Source organism: Lagenorhynchus albirostris, chromosome 1, assembly GCF_949774975.1.
Source record: "Lagenorhynchus albirostris chromosome 1, mLagAlb1.1, whole genome shotgun sequence".
Lineage (NCBI taxonomy): Eukaryota > Metazoa > Chordata > Mammalia > Artiodactyla > Delphinidae > Lagenorhynchus > Lagenorhynchus albirostris.
Genome location: NC_083095.1, coordinates 110,527,720 through 110,547,386, shown reverse-complemented (window position 1 = coordinate 110,547,386; position 19,667 = coordinate 110,527,720). Strand labels below are relative to the sequence as shown.

The window sequence follows — 19,667 nt, the reverse complement described above, 5'->3', positions numbered from 1 at the left end:
GCCTCTTTCTTGATTCTGCCTCTTCTTTTCTCCCCATCACCTTCAACTCTGAGCATTACACCTTCCTCTCATCAATCTCCTTCATTACTTTTTTTTTTAATTAAAAAATATTTATTTATTTATGGCTGCATTGGGTCTTAGTTGCTGCGTGCGGGCTTTCTCTAGTCGCGGTGCGCAGGCTTCTCATTGTGGTGGCTTCTCTTGTTGCGGAGAACGGGCTCTAGGCACGCGGGCTTAGTAGTTGTGGCTTGCAGGCTCTAGAGCACAAGCTTAGTAGTTGTGGCGCACGGGCTTAGGTGCTCCACAGCGTGTGGGATCTTCCCGGACTGGGGCGTGAACCCGTGTCCCCTGCATTGGCAGGTGGATTCTTAACCACTGCGCCACCAGGGAAGCCCTCCTTCATTACCTTCTAACTGTTCTTGTATCCAACTTCTTATTCCTATCTCATCACCCTTATTTAAAAATATTTCACTTCTTATGTGACTCCTTTGTCTTTCTGATTGTGTCTTTTTCTCTCACATTGTTACTGCTGTATCTTTGTGCACTTTTGGAAGAGATAAGAGACATTACTGTTATAAATACTAATGAAAATTATGTTAGCTATCTTTTGTGACAGTTACTCAGTATCCTGTAATCACAATGGAAATTTTTGTAATTGGGGTGATTACAGGGCATCAGAGAATCTAAGCTAATTCCACAGCTAATTTTCAACACACTAAAATTACTGGTACTTTTTTTCTTGCTGCTGCTGCTACTGCTACATTTTCTTCTTCTTTTAAGTTTTGTGGGATGTACATATATCTGTATGGAGCTGTGCTGCGACAACTAAAACTGCTGACAAATGTCTTGTAGGTTGAAGCAGATCTGGGCTATCCAGGAGGAAAGGCAAAAATCATTCATAAGGAGTCAGATATGATCATGGCATTTTCTGTTAATAAGGTAAAATCTTCAGTAATTATAAAGAATGTAGTACTTTGTTTTAGTGAAATTGCTTAAATTATTGACTTTGCGTTTGCTTTACAGGCAAACTGTAATGAAATTGTTTTGGCTTCAACGCATGATGTACAAGAACTCGATATTACTTCTCTTCTGGCCTGTCAGTCATACATATGGATTGGAGAAGAATATGACAGAGAATCCAAAAGGTTTGCTTGCCTTATGTAATCAATTTTAAATGTAGTTTTCTTCAAAAAGAACCTATTAAGTGGTTATGCACTTGATTTCAGTTGTCTTGAAAACTATGTATTTCTTTGGTGAGGAGACAAACATAATTGGTTTAGCTGCCAATAAAGGGCTCTGCTTACATCAGTGTACAAATTACTCCTACTTCAGGGTCCATTAGACCCTGAATTATTCATAATGTTTGAGTGAGAATAATCCCTGACACCAGAGCCTAATGCTAACAACTGCCACTTTGACATTTAACCCCAAAGAAATGTCAGAAGTTACACAATATTCAATAAATTCAGCTGATCTGGATAATTACCATAAAAAGCAGAATACACTAATATATTAATTAGACTGATTGATGAGTCACATTTACTGAGTAATTTTCAGTGTTTCTTCTTGATTATCTCTCTATAAGCACACCTGTTTTTCAGATAAAAATGTAGCCAACTTTACTTTTCAGTAAAACTATGGACACTGCACCAAGAGTGCAGTAATGCTTTCCTATTTGGGGGTTTCTCCTCCATGTTTTCCGTCCCTCTTGCTTTTCTCCAGACTCTCGGAAATTTTATGTTCTGGGAGTGGTGCCATGATGGCCTCCCTCATTTCTGTTTCTGTCTCATTGGTATATAATACAACTAGGTTTCAGTCACACTTCAGAGTAGATGTAACCATGTAATATGATATGGCCCATCATAAAAATTACTTTAACATTTAATGTGATAATTAGCACCTAAGTTTAAGAAAACTTTTAACTCCAGTTTCTTTAAAATGTTTGAATTTTATAAATGGGGTCTCTGTACTTGAAGAGAACATACAGTCTTTTTCTATACAGGATAAAAAGAAAATCTGTGTTAAATACTTCAAACATTTGTTCTAATTTGTGCAGCAATAAAATTCTCCCAAACATTAGACTAAACTTATATTTTGCCTAAGGGGAAAAAGTTAACCAGTACTAAAACTGGTGATGATTAGGACTTGTACCTACGTTTTTATTATGGATATTGATACTTTTTTTAAAAAATAAAGACTGTCCTTCAGATAGATAAAAAGCTCTGTAATTGGAATATGTGTTGAGAAAATGGAACTGTCACAGTAACACATGAATGTTTTCCACAGTTCAGATGATATTGATTATCGTGGTTCCACTACAACTCTTTATCAACCCAGTGCAACATCCCATTCAGCAAGTCAGGTGCATCCATCTTCATCTCTGCCGTGGCTGGGCAGTGGACAGACTAGCATTGGAGCTAGTGTGGTATGTTATTTACTATTAGGTATGGTTTCTGGATATGGACTTGCTCAAAAATACGTTGAAATCACTTTGACATAGGAATGATGCTGAAGATCAGAGGCAGTGACCAGTTAGTATACCATAATAATGATAGCTAGCATGCTGTGGGTTTCTTTATGTCAGGTGCATGCTTTTTCTTATAACAACACTAAGTGGTTTTCATTTTATAGATGAGCAAACTGAGAGGCACAAAGTGGTAAAGCAGAGCTAGAGAGGAATTCATGTCTACTCTAAGTGTTTGAAAAATGCCATCAATAACATTGTTGTTAGTCACTGTAGTTAAAGGGGTCCCATTCTCATGTTCTGCTCTGAAGAATCTGGAGATACTCCTGACTGTCCTTAGGGAGGGGCACTTGGAGGAGAGCTCCCTTTACAACTAGATGAAGCAGCTTGGTATCCTCACAGTCCACACAGACCAGGGCACGCCAGTAAGTGACTGTGCTTTCCCAGACTGTTAGACAAGCGCCGTATATTTAGTGGGTCAGAAAATCCACAACAGGGTTTATTTTAGTAATAATCCAGTGTAAGAGAATAACTTATCAGAATTAGAGTTGGCCTGAATCATATCCTTCCTTATGTCTTCTGTGATGCAAAAGAAATTCATTTTTATCTTCTTTTAAAGCTTATGAAAAGGAATCTACATAATGTTAAGAGAATGACCTCACACCCAGTCCATCAATACTGTGAGTATTTTATTTATGATCAAAGGACTGCAAGTGATCTCTATCATTTTGAAGTTGGCTTATAGAATGGGAAATGTTGGAACTCTTTCTTCAGCTTTGTTTCTTATTTTTTGCTTTTCCTTTTGCGTCTCAGATCTTACAGGTGCTCAGGATGGCAGTGTACGAATGTTTGAATGGACAAGACCTCAGCAGCTTGTCTGTTTCCGCCAAGCTGGCAATGCAAGAGTTACCAGATTATATTTCAATTCACAAGGCAACAAGGTTAGTTCCTGGGGGTTACTGCTAAACTTGTCCGAAAAGAACTGCAGATATTTATGAGTAAATAGCTAGTAAAACTAGACTTAAAAACAAATTCAGTCGCTCTGGATTTGAGTTGAGCAGGCAGTCTGATGGTGTCTGTTTATATAGCCCCTTGGCTCTCAAGAAAAGCATAAATCCACAGAATTTTGTGTGGATTAATTAATCATCTACTTACAGATACTACATATTCTGTGAGGGTAAAGAATTCTGTTTCTGTTGAGTGCATTGATGGTGCCTGTGTGCAGAGTCAGGCACCTAAGAGCAACCTTCCAATTTCTTACTAAGTTCTGCTACAGAAGTTTGGAGGAAAACAGTGAAATAGGCATGGAAAAGAATTTAAAAGGTGGCAGGTTATTTACAGTACTTGGGCTTTCTTGAGAACTACAGCAGCAGGAGCATAGGTATAGGCAGAATGTTGGTTAAGTGGGGACTGAGTGACTCTCCATTTCATAAATGATTTTACCTTCGATATGGCTACTCAGAAGCTGTGTTTAATATTTACGCCATTCTTACAGTGTGGTGTCGCAGACGGAGAGGGTTTTCTGAGTATCTGGCAAGTAAACCAAACTGCATCAAATCCCAAACCTTACATGGTAAGTATCACTCAGCATTCGCAGAGCACATATGGAGGCCACTTTGTTTGTGAAGTGTTTGTTTCAGACAGCGAGTCCCATTGGTGGATCTGTTGGGAAAGGGACCACTCTGTCCAGCAGCCACGGCCCAGCACCATCATTGCCCTAGTTTTAGACTGAAATGACTAAAACGCAAAAAACTTGCTTTTCACAGCTTGAAGGGTGACCATTATATTTGAAATTTTTAGGGGCCTTCTCTGTGTGTGGTCTTATTCAGGATACATTTTTATTACACTTTTATCTGTTTTGAAATCTCTGACTTCTTAGTGATAGAGTTTTATAGTGATTCGTTTTAGGTACTGTATTAAGAACCGGACAGGTTCCATGTATGCCAGTTTGCTCCAGAATGTTTCTTATTAGATTATAAAATAAGCAATCCCAATAGGCCACTTCATCCATTAATCCAAATCATGTTAGAACACGTGGTGATGCAGAAAAGCATGTCTGCACTTGGAGGGTCGGGGGCACGGTGACGCTGGAAGGTTAAGTTCATGTACTTCGTGTTTTATTCCTTTGTTACATAATCTTTAATTCCATGTTTCTGCCAACTCTTCCAGTTTTAAAAAATTATTGGGTATTAGCCAAGTAACATGCATATGACAGCTAATCCTCTTATCACTTATTCTTTATTCTCGATTTTAAAAAGTGTTCTTAGGTCATGCATGTAGTATATGATTAGCAGAGCTGTGTGTGTGTACTGTACCACATTTTACTGGATTTTGAGATAACATCAGCTTGCACTTTGTTCCCATAGAGTTGGCAGTGCCACAGTAAAGCCACAAGTGACTTTGCATTTGTTACCTCTTCAAGTCTAGTTGCCACATCTGGACAGTCCAATGACAATAGGTAGGTTGACAGAGATGCAAAAAAGAAATAAGCATATTTTAGGCAGAAAGGTATTCTTGCTAGAAAGTATGGATTTCTATTCGGGTTTTTCCACCTCAGGAATACAAAAACTTTGTTACATAATTCTTCAAGTAGTTTTCCTCACCAAAAAGAGAAAGACCAGAATTACTCCTAAAGTAATCTACTAAAAAGTATGTGGAATTTTTATGTTAAAGCTATTTTTTTTATTGCTGTTAATACTGTCACGTTTTTGAGGCTCTGTAGCCATCATTCTCAACATTTTCTTTGCCTCAGATTGTTTTCATAGGCAACATGTGCCCATGAATAACACCTCTCATTTCCCTGCAGTGTTTACCCCCAAGGATATAGAAGCATCTCTTCTACTCAGGAAATCATGTCTCATTTTCCGTGGAGTGATAATGGAAAAGAGATAGGGCCGGGGGATGAGATGGAGCAGAGTCAGGTGGGACCATGTGAGACAGACCCTGTAGTTTGAAAAGGATAAACTCTTGGAAGAGATATATCCCCAGTCCCAACCTCTACCCTCATCCTAGTTGAGAATCACTGCTTTATAAATGTGAGTGAACAAAACAACATAAGATTCAATCAGTAAAAATATTTGATGTAAAGACACAGTTTATCCCAGTGATGACTTAGAACAATTTGTTTATGATGTGTTTTTGTTACTGTTTCTTTATTAGAAATGTATGCCTCTGGGACACATTGATATCACCCGGAAACAGCCTCATTCATGGTGAGTGAGCTAAGTCTTTGATTTTCAGTACACTGTGAAAGAATGCTTTCCTGGTTTTATTTTAACCAGTAAATCCAGTGCGTGTTTATTCACGGGTTAAAAATGGAGATAGAGTGAATAAAATTCTAAAAGTTAACTAGAATATCTGGCTACCTTGCTGAGGTAAATATATATGGTCACAGAAACCCAGCTAGCCTAGAATAATCTTTGTGTTGTATTCCATTCAGAAAATATGGTATGGAGAGTGGCACTACTAACAAGGCTGCTGAAGAAATCAGTTGCAAAGTATTCCTTGAGCTCAACAGAAATGAGGTCGTATGTCAGAGAATTAAATCTGACTGTAAACTAAAAGTCAGCCTTATGATTAGAAATCTGAATAATGCCGTTTAAACATTATTCCTTTCAAGACAGTGTTTTCCACATCGCTGTCCTAAAGATCACTCTTTCACATAATGCCACCAAGTGCTCAAAGCTCCAGTAAGTTTGGGTAAACATAGCTAGGAGGACTTTGTTAAAAAAAAAACAAAAAAACCCAAAACAGATTTGAGTCTTTTACTATGCTGACGTGTATTTTGAAAGGTGTAGTTATTTCCCAGTTTTGATTGCAAAATTCTTTGTTTTTGGCGAATAATTATTAACATCTCTTAAAGATTTGCCACATATTAGTTTAAGGTGTTAATCACATTAGAATGCAGAGAGTCCTGGGAAGGTTAACTCCTTAACTTGGGGCTGGTAATTTTCACACTAGTGTAGTTTCATTTACTTAGCTGAGAAGGACTTTAAAAATATATATATTTTATTGAAGTATAGTTAGTTGATTTACAATGGTGTGTTAATTTCTGCTTTATAGCAAAGTGATTCAGTTATACATATATTCTTTTTCATATTCTTTTCCATTATACATATATTCCTTTTCATATTCTTTTCCATTATGGTTTATCTCAGGATATTAAATATATTTCCCTGTGAAGAACTTTTGATGAGGTTTTATGTATGGGCAGGAACTGGGAAAGGGTAAATACTTGTTATTGGTGGGTATTAATGAAGACATTGAGTATCACTGAGAAACTTGTTCTCCTCTGCACTTTTGCTTCTACATTCTTATGAGACAGTATAACTTAGTTTGGGCATAAAGTTTAAACTTCCTGTGTATATGGGTGTGTGTTTTCATACTGAGATTATGTATGTTTTTTTCTGTTATTGCTTGCCATCTTTTTTAATACTTTGATCATGATTATAGAAATTAGAAAGGAAAATGTGACAGTAATTTCTGTATTACTTAAATGTGCATTTAAATATTACCAGAAGTGCTAAGGTAGACATCATTTGGCAAAGGCTCTTGATGTTTTTCTTCAGGTTTCACATGTCATGATCATGGTGCCACGGTACTTCAGTACGCGCCAAAACAGCAACTCCTAATATCTGGGGGCAGGAAAGGCTACATCTGCATTTTTGACATCAGGCAGAGACAGCTAATTCACACATTCCAGGCACATGACTCTGCAGTTAAGGCACTGGCTCTCGATCCCTGTGAGGAATATTTTACTACAGGTTCAGCAGAAGGTAACATAAAGGTAAGTCAGTACAAGAGGTTGGAATGTGCTAAATATTATCTTTACCTGCTGTCAGGATTGATCGGGGAGGGGGAACCAAACCAAAAAACTCACCACCCTCTTCGTGCAAATATTGCTTCCTCCCTTACTTCTGTGTGGTTCTTTCTAAATTGTTAGGATCTAGAAAACCAGATAATCAATTTCAGTATTAAATCAAATTCAGTATTAAATTGATTAAATTGATTTAATGACTCAGGTCATTAAAAAGCTTTAAAGAACTCTCTTTGAGTAAGTGTATGAGTTTTTAATTAATGCATTGAGTTTTTGATGACATGAATTTGGTTTCTCACATCATCCCCCTCCCTTCTTCCCACCTCTGCCTCCAGTACCTGACTCTGTTTTGTACAGTTGAGGTCTCCAAAGAAGCCTTTTATATTGTCCCAGGGCCTAACTTAGCGTTAGGAATGTATTTAACTGAATTAACTGAAATATTTAATTGAATTAGAGATGGGGTATATATATGGTTAATATGAAACAAGAGGATGTGTGAAGAGAGGAATTTGAAAGAAGGTACAGGGAAGTGTAAGGATGGTAAATGAGCCCTGTGAATGGTATTATTTCCAATTAGGTAAACTGTTAGAAAAGAGGTAGTGGACAGGAAAAGTTGGGCTTTAATGAGATCAGTTGGGCTGGGAGAACAGAGGTGAAGGCCATGTTTTTAAAAGTTTTTCGTCTCTTTCTCTATTTTTTAAATGACTTACACTTTTTCTTTAAACTAGGTTTGGAGGTTGACAGGCCATGGCCTACTTCATTCATTTAAAAATGAACACGCTAAACAGTCCATATTCAGAAACCTTGGGGCTGGAGTCATGCAGATCGACATCACCCAGGGCAACCGGATCTTCTCCTGTGGGGCAGATGGGACGCTGAAGACGAGGGTTTTGCCCAGTGCTTTTAACATCCCTCATAGCATTCTTGACATTCTATGGACTTAAAGATTGGGGCTTTATTTTTATAAACATTTCAATTGAAAAACACACTGCAGAAATTATTAGGCATTTCTGCTTTCCAAGCAGTTGTTAACCCATTGAAAACAATACAGAGAATCTCTGTGTAGAATTTGAATCTGATCCAAGCTGAGTTTTAGGCTGAGTTTTGCGTATATGGGCTGGTAGAATGACTGTGCATGTGTACCTTTTATCATGCCGACATACTTAAATAAAACAAAACCTAGTACTGTATGAAGGGTAGCTATTCTTTACAGCATTTAGCAAACCTGATTCAGAAAACATTTGAGGTTAGAAGTTAGCATATAAGTAAGTTAGTTATAATAATGAGAAGGACCTTTACACCAAATCAAGGAAGAAAATGTTGCTGTTTCAGGTTTTTCTTCCTATTCTTACCACTGATTGAAGCATGCCTGCAGTCTCCTTTGTTGAATGAAGAATAGTCATAAGGAGTTAGAAGCTTCAGGACACCAGAAACACACTGTAAGCAGCGTGTAAGCACACTTTGAAGCAGCGCATAGTGACTAGTTCTCTGCTGTGAGAGGTCGTTCCCATTCTTTCCTGCTGAATATTTTTCCTGTTAGTGTTTATACTGATCTAGTACTGTAATTTGCAAATGAGTGCAAATTTAAATGCAATGTTTTCCTCACAATTTGCACATTCACGTTTTTTGGACTGCTAGATTTTCTATTTAAATATTTGCCTTCATGTTAGGAATGTAATATGTGGACATGACATATTGGTAGTTAACCAAAACATACCAAGTTAGTACTTCTTTTTTAGTCCAGTTTAGTACTTTTTCTTTTCATGTATTCAAGGTTAAAACACCCACAATATTTTAAGGCTATGTTGAACCTACACCAGTAGAGCATTTCATATCATAATTAAAATGAATGTTAGGCTTTTTGTGGCCAGTTAATAGTTGATGAGATTGGTGATATTATTTATTACCACAGCCTATTGTATAAACTATGCAGAGTTATATTATTTGCTTGAAAAGTGCTAGCCAGTGTTGTCATATTTTGATGTACTTCTTGGTTATGACCAAAAATATGTTCTTGAAATATTGAAACCAATGTCTGTGTTTAAATGTTTACCAGCAAATTGTCTCATCACGTTAATGAGAATGTTTAATGCCTGTGCGGTATATAGTAAAATATAATGGCATAAGAGCACCTTTCTCTGAAGGCAATGTGATGTTTGGGCTGTGAAATACATATGTAAAAGAAAAATAAATGTTATTTGTTAGAGTTTTACCTCAGTTTGGTCTGGCATTCTTTGATAATATTTTTAACAGTTGAGATAATTTTAACTTTGATAAAATGCTTACCTGTGAGAGAATTCTTAAGGTATTAGGCAGTTCATTCATTTACTCAAATATTTATGAGTACCTTCTATATCAGAAGCCCTTCAAGGAAACGGGATACAGGGGTGACCAGACAGAAGGTACACAATGTTGGGATTTAGTTGGGTAAGAATATCTCCACTGTACCTTCTTGTTTATTGAACTGAGTGGATTTTGGCACCCACACTGGTGAAGGAGCTGAGCTGGGAATGGTGCTTATGTGGAATGGTGAAGAAAAGAGGAGGAGGGAGGATGCCTGAATACATAGGAACACAAGTTAGACAAAAATTGTAAATATATACAGACACTTACCACAGCTCTGTATACAGTCATCTATAGATGTTGCATTCTCTCCATCATTCCATGTATTATACTAAAACAGTACCAGCTGATTTAGAATCTGCAAGATAATAGAATTTTTTCAAAAACTGTAGTTGGTTTACAATATTGTGTTACTTTCAGGTGTACAGAAAAGTGATTCAGTTACATTTTTTTTCTGATTCTTTTCCATTATAGGTTATTACAAGATACTGAATATAGTTCCCTGTCATATACAGTAAATCCTATTGTTTATCTGTTTTATATATAGGGGTGGGTATCTGTTAATCCCATACTCCTGATTTATCCCCCATGCCACCTTTCCCCTTTGGTAACCGTAAGCTTGTTTCTATGTCTGTGGGTCTGTTTCTGTTTTGTAAATAAGTTCATTTGTATTATTTTTTTTAGATTCCACATATAAATGATATCATATATTTGTCTTTCTCTGTCTGGCTTACTTAGTATGATAATCTTGAGGCCTCTCCATGTTGCTGCAAATGGCAGTATTTCATTCTTTTTAATGGCTGAGTAGTATTCCATTGTGTATATATACCACACCTTCTTTATCCATTCATCTGTTGATGGACACTTAGGGTTGCTTCCATGTCTTGGCTGTTGAAAACAGTGCTACTTTGAATGTTGGGGTTCATGTATTTCGAATTAGAGTTTTCATTTTTTCCGGATATATGCCCAGGAGTGGGATTGCAGGATCATATGATAAATCTATTTTTAGTTTTTTGAAGAACCTCCATGCTGTTCTCCGTAGTGGCTGCACCAATTTACATTCCCACCAAGAGTGTAGGAAGGTTCCCTTTTCTCCACATCCTCTCCAGCATTTGTTATTCATAGATTTTTATTTTTATTGGAGTATAGTTGATTTACAACATTGTGTTAGTTTCTGCTGTACAGCAAAGTGAATCAGTTATACATATACATATATCCACTCTTTAGATTCTTTTCCCGTATAGGTCATTACAGAGTACTGAGTAGAGTTCCCTTTGCTATACAGTAGGTTCATAGATTTTTATATGATGGCCATTCAAACGGGTGTAAATTGATACCTCATGTGGTTTTGACTTGCATTTCTCTAATAATTAGTGATAGTGAGTATCTTCTCATGTGTTTGTTGGTCATCTCTATGTCTTCTTTGGTGAAATGTCTGTTTAGGTCTTCTGCCCATTTTTTGATTGGGTTTCTTTTTGGATATTCAGTTGTATGGGCTGTTCGTATATTATGGAAATTAATCCCTTGTGGGTCACATGGTTCGCAAATATTTTCTCCCATTCTGAAGGTTGTCTTTTCATTTTGTCTATGGTTTCCTTTGCTGTGCAAAAGCTTTTAAGTTTCATTAGTTCCTATTTGGTTATTTTTGCTTTTATTTCTTTTGCCTTTGGAGATGGATCTAAGAAAATATTGCTACGATTTATGTCAGAGAATGTTTTGCCTTGTTCTCATCTAGGATTTTTATGCTGTCATGTCTTGTTTTAAGTCTTTAAGCCATTTCGGGTTTATTTTTGTGTACATTGTGAGGGTGTGTTCCAACTTCATTGATTTACAAGCAGTTGTCCAGCTTTCTCTGTACCACTTGCTGAAGAGACTATCTTTTCTCCATTGTATATCCTTGTCTCTTTTGTCGAAGATTAATTGACCATTGATCCATATGTCTGTTTTTATGCCAATACCATGGTGTTTTGATTACTGTAGCTTTGTCGTACTGTCTGAAGTCTGGGAGGGTTATGCCTCCTGCTTTGTTCTTCTTCGCAGACTGCTTTGGCAAGTCTGGGTCTTTTATGGTTCCATATAAATTTTAGGATCATTTGTTCTAGTTCTGTAAAAAAATGTCATGGATAATATGATAGGGATTGCATTGAATCTGTAGATTTCTTTGGGTAGTATGGCCATTTTTAACAATATTAATTCTAATTCAAGAGCATGGGACATTTTCCCACTTCTTTGAATCATCTTCAGTTTCCTTTATCAATATTTTGTAATTCTTAGCTTATAGGTCTTTCATCTCCTTGGTTACGTTTATTCCTAGATTTTTCTTGATGTGATTTTTAACACATCAGTAAAAAATAATTTAAAAATTTAAAAAATTTTTAAAATCACATTAAAAATGTGATTTTTAACACATCAGTAAAAAACATTTAAAAATCCTTTATTTTTTACTTTGTCTCTAATAATTCATTGTTAGTGTAAAGAAATGCAACAGATTGCTGTATATTAATCTTGTATCCTGCTACCTTGCTGGATTCATTTACTCTAATAGATATTGTGTGGAGTCTTTATATAGAAAACCCTAAAGACAAACCCTAGAGTATCATATCATCTGCATATAATGACAATTTTACCTCTTCCCTTCCAACTTGAATACCTTTTCTTTTTCTTTTCTGATTGCTGTGGCTAGGACTTCCAGGACTATATTGGATAAAAGTGGTGAGAGTGCCATGATCAAGTGGTATTTATCCCAGGGATGCAAGTATTTTTCAATATTCGCAAATCAGTTTGATTCACCACATCAAAAAATTGAAGAATAAAAACCATATGATCATCAAAATAGATGCAGAAAAAGCTTTTGACAAAATTCAACAGCCATTTATAAAAACTCTCCAGAAAGTGAGCGTAGAAGGAACCTACCTCAACATAATAAAGGCCATGTATGACAAACCCACAGCTAACATCATTCTCAATTGTGAAAAACTGAAAGCATTTCCTCCAAGATCAGGAATAAGACAAGGCTGTCCACTCTCGCCACTGTTATTCAACATAGTTTTGGAAATCCTAGCCACAGCAATCAAATAAGAAAAAGAAATAAAAGGAATCCAAATCAGAAAAGAAGAAGTAAAACTGTCACTGTTTGCAGATGACATGATACTATAGATAGAAAATCCTAAAGATGCTACCAGAAAACTGCTAGAGCTCATGAATGCATTAGGTAAAGTTGCAGGATACAAAATTAATGCACAGAAATCTCTTGCATTCCTATACACTAACAATGAAAGATCAGAAAGAGAAATCAAGGAAACAGTCCCCTTTACCATCACATCAAAAAGAACACAATACCTAGGATTAAACCTACCTAAGAAGGGAAAAGAGCTGTACTCAGAAAACTATAAGATACTGATGATAGAAATCAAAGATGACACGAACAGATGGAGAGATATACCATGTTCTTGGATTGGGAGAATCAGTATTGTGAAAATGACTCTACTACCCAAAGCAATCTGTAGATTCAATGCAATCCCTATCAAATTACCACTGGCATTTTTCACAGAATTAGAACAAAATTTTTTACAATTTGTATGGAAACACAGAAAGACCCCGAATAGCCAAAGCAATCTTGAGAAAGAAAAATGGAGCTGGCGGAATCAGGCTACCTGACTTCAGACTATACTACAAAACTACAGTAACCAAAACAGAGTGGTATTGGCACAAAAACAAATATAGATCAACGGAGCAGGATACAAAGTCCAGAGATAAACCCACACACCTATGGTCACCTAATCTATGACAAAGGAGGCAAGAATATACAATGGAGAAAAGACAGTCTCTTCAATAAACAGTGCTAGGAAAACTGGACAGCTACATGTAAAAGAATGAAATTAGAACACTCCCTAACACCATACACAAAAATAAACTCAAAATGGATTAAAGACCTAAATGTAAGGCTAGACACTATAAAACTCGGAGTACTATAGGCAGAACACTTTTTTTTTTTTTTTTTTTTTTTGCAGTACACAGGCCTCTCACTGTTGTGGCCTCTCCTACTGCAGAGCACAGGCTCCGGACGCGCAGGCTCAGTAGCTGTGGCTCACGGGCCCAGCCGCTCCGCGGCATGCAGGATCCTCCCAGACCGGGGCACGAACCCACGTCCCCTGCATCAGCAGGCAGACTCTCAACCACTGCGCCACCAGGGAAGCCCAGAACACTTTTTTACATAAATTGTAGCAAGATCTTTTTTGATCCACCTCCTAGAATAATTAAAAAAAATAATAAATGGGATCTAATTAAACTTACAATGAAAAGACAACCCTCAAAATGGGAGAAAATATTTGCAACCAAAGCAACTGACAAGGGATTAATCTCCAAAATATACAAATAGCTCATGCGGCTCAATATCAAAAAACCCAACCCAATCAAAAAAACGGGTGGACGACCTAAACAGACATTTCACCAAAGAAGACATATAGATGACCAACAAACACATGAAAAGATGCTCGACATCACTAATTATTAGAGAAATGCAAATCAAAACTACAATGAGGTATCACCTCACACTGGTCAGAATGGCCATCATCAAAAAATCTACAAACAATAAATGCTGGAGAGGGTGTGGAGTAAAGGGAACCCTCCTACACCGTTGGTGGGAATGTAAACTGGTACAGCCACTATGGAGAGCTGTATGGTGGTTCCTTTAAAAACTAAAAATAGAGCTACTATATGATCTAGCAATCCCACTCCTGGGCATATATTAGGAGAAAACCATAACTTGAAAATATACATGCACCCCAATGCTCATTGCAGCACTATTTACAATAACCAGGACATGGAAGCCACCTAAATGTCCATCAACAGAGGAATGGATAAAGATGTGATACATATATACAACAGAATATTACTCAGCCATAAAAACGAATGAAGTAATGCCATTTGCAGCAACATGGATGGACCTAGAGATTGTCATACTGAGGAAGTCAGAAAGACATCATATGATACTGCTTATATGTGAAATCTAGAGAAAGGGTACAAATGAACTTATTTACAAAACAGAACTAGAGTTACAGATGTAGAAACAAACTTATGGTTACCAGGGTGGGGGTGGTAGGGATAAACTGGAAGGTTGGGATTGGTATATATATGCACTACTATATATAAAATATATAGCCAACAAGGACCTACAGTATAGCACAGGGAACTCAATACTCTGTAATGGCCTATATGGGAAAAGAATCTAAAAAAGAGTGGATGTATGTATATGTATAACTGATTCACTTTACTGCACACCTGAAACTAACACAACATTGTAAACCAACTATACTCCAATTAAAAAAAAAAGCGGTCATAGTGGGTATCCTCATCTTCTTCCAGAATTAGCAGGAAGGCTTTCCGCTTTTCACAGTTCACCATTTAGGATTAGTATTAAGTATTAGTGGACCGTGGCTTTGTCATAGATGGCTTTTACTGTGCTCAGATGTTTCCTCTCTACCCACTTTGATGAGAGTTTTCTTATTATGAAGGATGTTGAATTTTATCCAATGCTTTTTCTGCATCTATTGAGATGACCATGTGTTTTTGTCTTTTCTTTTGTTAGTGTGGTGTATCACATTGATAGATTTGCATATGTTGAACCATCCTTGTGACCCTGGAATGAATCCAACTTGATCATGGTGTATGATCCTTTATATGTGCTCTTGGATTCGGTTTACTAATATTTTGTTGAGGATTTCTGCATCTATATCACCAAAGATATTGGTCTGTAATTTTTATTTTTGTAGTGTCTTTGTCTGATTTTGGTATCAGGGTGATGGTGGCTTCACAGAATGACTTTGGGAGTATTCCCTCCTCTGTAATCTTTCGGAAGAGTTTGAGAAGGATCGGTATATGTTCTTTGTATGATCAGTGGAATTCTCCATTGAAGCCATCTGCTCCTGGACTTTTGTTTACAGGGAGTTTTTGTGTTTTTTTTAATAACAGATTCTATTTCGCTTCTAGTGATTGGTCTGTTTAAATTTTCTGTTTCTTCATGACTCAATTTTGGCAGGCTGTATATTTCTAGAAACCTGTCCATTTCTTCTAGGTTGTCCAATTTATTGGAGCATAACTGCATATTCCCCCACCAGGGGCTGTCCACTGGGACGTGTGATGTGTGAAGCCACCCGCCACTTGGTGTGCATGCCCACAAAGTCCACTGCCCTTGGATCAGACCCCTCTGCAGAGCGCTCACAATCAGCTTGGATGTCAGACCCACCTCTGGCGTGAATGTACTCCAAAGCCCCTTTGGCTGGAGCTGCGCTTCACCATGAACATGCTGACAGTGAGTCTCCTGTGGCAGAACCACACCCCTGCTTTGCACTCTGATAATAGGGCTCCTGTGGCAGACCTGTGCTTTGGCCTGCGTTTACCCCTCGTGATGCCCCAGTCCATACTCCAGGCCTTTCGGGTTGTCCCCACGCAGCCATACTGAGTCCTCTCCCCAGGTCTGTCTGCTGAAACCCAGGTTTTATCACCTAGCTGCTGTGAAAGAGGTTCACAGGGTGAGAGAACCTTTCCTATTTCACAGCTGTATTCCAGGGATGCAGGTCCCATCCCGTTTCGTTTTTTTCTTTTCTCCTTTTGTGCTACCCTGTTACATGGGGATATTTCTTGCAGGTTTGGTTGTATAATAGATCTTCTGCCAGCTTTCAGTTGGTATTCTGTGATCATTGTTCCACATGTAGATGTATTTTTGATGTGTTTGTGAGGGGGAGGTGAGCTCCTCATTCTTCTACTCCACCGTCTTGATCTCCCCAAGATAATAGAATTTTAAAGCTGAAATTCAAAGGTGTTATGATAGCTGCCAACTGCTTTGAGCTATTGTTTTATAGCAGTCTGCCATGTGTCACGCTAAATTTGTGTGTTTTATAGAAGTCTGCCGTGTGTCACCCTAATTTGTATGGTTTTTAAAAGTTAATAGACTTTATAAGAACAATTTTAGGTTTACAAAAAAAATTGAGCCAATACTACAGTTTCCATTTACTCCCTCCCCCAGTTCCCCTTAACATTTTCCACTAGTGTGATATATTTGTTACAATTAATGAACCAGTATTGATGCATTATTAACTGAAATACGTGAATTATATTAAGCTTCACCCGTGATATATTTGTTACAATTAATGAACCAGTATTGATGCATTATTAACTAAAGTCCGTGAATTATATTAAGCTTCACCCATGGTATTGTACAGTTCTGTGGGTTTTGACAAGTGTATAATATCATGTATCCACCATTACAGAGTCATACAGAATAGTCTCATTTCCATGAAAGTCCCCTGTGTACTATTAAGGTACTTGTTTCTTCTTCTGTGAGTTTTGGTACATCATATCTTTTAAGGAACTGGTCCATTTCATTTATGAAATTGGTGAGTATAGGTTATTCACAATATTCCTTTTTATCTTTTTTTTGGGGGGGGTATGGTTGTTTTACAATGTTTTGTTAGTTTCTACTGTACAGTGAAGTAGAGTTCCCTGTGTTATACAGCAGGTTCTCAATAGTTATCTATTATACATATTAGTGTATATGTCAATCCCAATCTCCCAATTCATCCCTCATCCCCTTCCCCCCCTTGGTGTCCATACGTTTGTTCTCTACATCTGTGTCTTTATTTATGCCTTGCAAACCCGATCACCTGTACATTTTTCTAGATTCCACACATATGCGTTAATATACAATATTTGTTTTTCTCTTTCTGACTTACTTCACTCTGTGTGACAGTCTCTAGGTTAGGATGAACACTCTTTGACATAAATCACATCAAGATCTTTTTTGACCCACCTTCTAGAGTAATGGAAATAAAAACAAAAATAAACAAATGGGACCTAATGAAACTTAAAAGCTTTTGCACAGCAAGGGAAACCATAAACAAGACGAAAAGACAACCCTCAGGATGGGAGAAAATATTAGCGAACGAATCAATGGACAAAGGATTAATCTCCAAAATATACAAACAGCTCGTGCAGCTCAATATCAAAAAAAAACCAACCAACCAACCAAATCAACAAGTGTGCGGAAGACCCTAAATAGACATTTCTCCAAAGAAGATATACAGATGGCCAAGAGGCACATGAAAAGATGTGCAACATCACTAATTATTAGAGAAATGCAAACCTTTTTTTATCCTTTTAATGTACATAAGATCAGTAGTGATGACACCTCTTTCATTTCCAATATTACTGCTTTGTATTTTCTTTTATTTTTTTGGTTAGCCTGGCTACAGGTTTATCAATTTCATTCATTCAGCTTTTGGTTTTGTTTATTTTTCTCTATTGATTTCTTTTTATAAAATTTCATTAATTTATGCTCTAATTTTTCTTTCTTTTCTTCTACTTTTGACTTGCTCTTCTTTTTGTAGTTTCCTAAGGTGGAAACTTAGATAATTGATTTTAGATCTTCTTTTCTAATATAGGAAAATTCATAGTACTGAATGCACATAAGTACTGCTTTTGCTGCATCCCACAAGTTGATAGATTGTATTTCATTTAGTTGAAAATATTTTTAACTTTCTCTTGACACTTCTTTAACCCATGTGTTATTTCAAAGTGTATTGTTTAATTTCAAATATTTTAGAACTTTCCAGCTATCTATCTTTCTGTTACTGATTTTAGTTTAATTCTGTTTTGGCCTGGGAACATACTTTGTATGATCTCTATACTTTAAAATTTATTAAGGCATGCCTTATGGCCCAGAATTTGGGTCTATCTTGGTAAATATCCCTTATGAGCTTGAGGAGAATGTGTATTCTGCTGTTGATATTTATAGAATATGTCATCTAACAATTAGATCCAGTTGATTGATGGTGCTGTTAAGTTCAATTATATCCTTACTGATTTTCTGTCAATTACTGATAAAGGGGTGTTGAAGTCTCCAACTATAGTATTTGCTTTATCAGTTTCTCCTTGCACTTCTATTAGTTTTTGCCTCATGTATTTTGATGCTCTGCTGTTGGGTGCAGACATGTTAAGGATTGTATGTCTTTTTGGAGAATTGACTCCTTTATCATGTAATGCTCCTTTTTATCCCTCATCATTTTACTTGTTATGAAGTCTGCTTTATCTGAAATTAATATAGCTACTTTAGTTTTCTTTTGATTTGTGTTAGCATAGTTTATCTTTCTCCATTTCTTTACTTTTAATCTGTGTCTAGAATTAAAGTAGGTGTTGGGTCTTGGGTTTTTTTTTTTTAATCCTAGCTAACTGTCTCTTTTACTGGTGTATTTAGACCATTTACATTTGAAGTGATTATTGATACGAACATGGTATATATTAATACAACTATAACTGTTTTCTCTTTATTGCACTTTTAAAAATCTTCCTCTTTTTCTGCCTTCTCTGGTTTTAGCTGAGAATTTTATGATTCCACTTTATCTTTTCTTACTAAATCTATTATACTTCTTTAAAAGGAGTTTAAGTGACTGCTCAAGAGTTTGCCTTATACATTTACAACCAATTTAAGTTACTTTCAGATAACATACTGCTTCATACGTAGTACAGGTACATTATAAGTGTTCCCAGTTCCTCCCTGCCATCCTATAACATTGCTGTCATTCATTTCCCTTATCCATCATTTCAATACATTGCCCCTATTATTACCTTGAACAGTTGCATATGGAAATCAATTATAAAAAGTAAGATTTTACCTTTATTTATTTCTTCTCCAATTCTCTTCCATTCTTTATGTAGATCTGAATTTCTGACCCATATAATTTTCTATCTCTTGAAGAACTTTCAACATTTCTTGCAAGGCAGGCCTGCTAGTGAAAGATTCCTACAGTTTTGGCTTGTCTGAAAAAGTCTTCATTTCCTCTTTAGTTTTAGAGGCTAATTTCATTGGATACAGAATTCTAGGTTGGTGTTTTTTTTCCTTTCAATACTAAATATTTCACACCACTCTCTTTTTGCTAGCATGGTGTCTGAAAGAAAAAAAAAGTCCAGTATAATTCTTTTTTTGTTTTGTTTTTTCTGTACTGCATGTCTTGTGGGATCTGAGTTCCCTGACCAGGGAACCTGGGCCAC

The 19,667-nt window shown here is 36.7% G+C and overlaps 1 protein-coding gene across 7 annotated transcripts in view; it reads left to right on the top strand.

Annotated features, from left to right (window-relative positions):
• Window positions 1-9,492, top strand: part of DMXL2 (Dmx like 2) — a 161,092-nt gene extending 151,600 nt beyond the window's left edge. For all 7 annotated transcript variants that reach the window (XM_060149954.1, XM_060149946.1, XM_060149917.1 and 4 more), the window contains 10 exons: window positions 853-939; window positions 1,024-1,145; window positions 2,287-2,425; window positions 3,084-3,144; window positions 3,278-3,405; window positions 3,960-4,037; window positions 4,831-4,922; window positions 5,624-5,676; window positions 7,033-7,250; window positions 8,009-9,492. In XM_060149954.1, the coding sequence (XP_060005937.1) occupies window positions 853-939; window positions 1,024-1,145; window positions 2,287-2,425; window positions 3,084-3,144; window positions 3,278-3,405; window positions 3,960-4,037; window positions 4,831-4,922; window positions 5,624-5,676; window positions 7,033-7,250; window positions 8,009-8,224 (1,194 nt within the window). In that variant the 3' untranslated portion in view covers window positions 8,225-9,492. The remainder of the gene's footprint in view (window positions 1-852; window positions 940-1,023; window positions 1,146-2,286; window positions 2,426-3,083; window positions 3,145-3,277; window positions 3,406-3,959; window positions 4,038-4,830; window positions 4,923-5,623; window positions 5,677-7,032; window positions 7,251-8,008) is intronic.
• The last annotated feature ends 10,175 nt before the right edge of the window (window positions 9,493-19,667 follow it).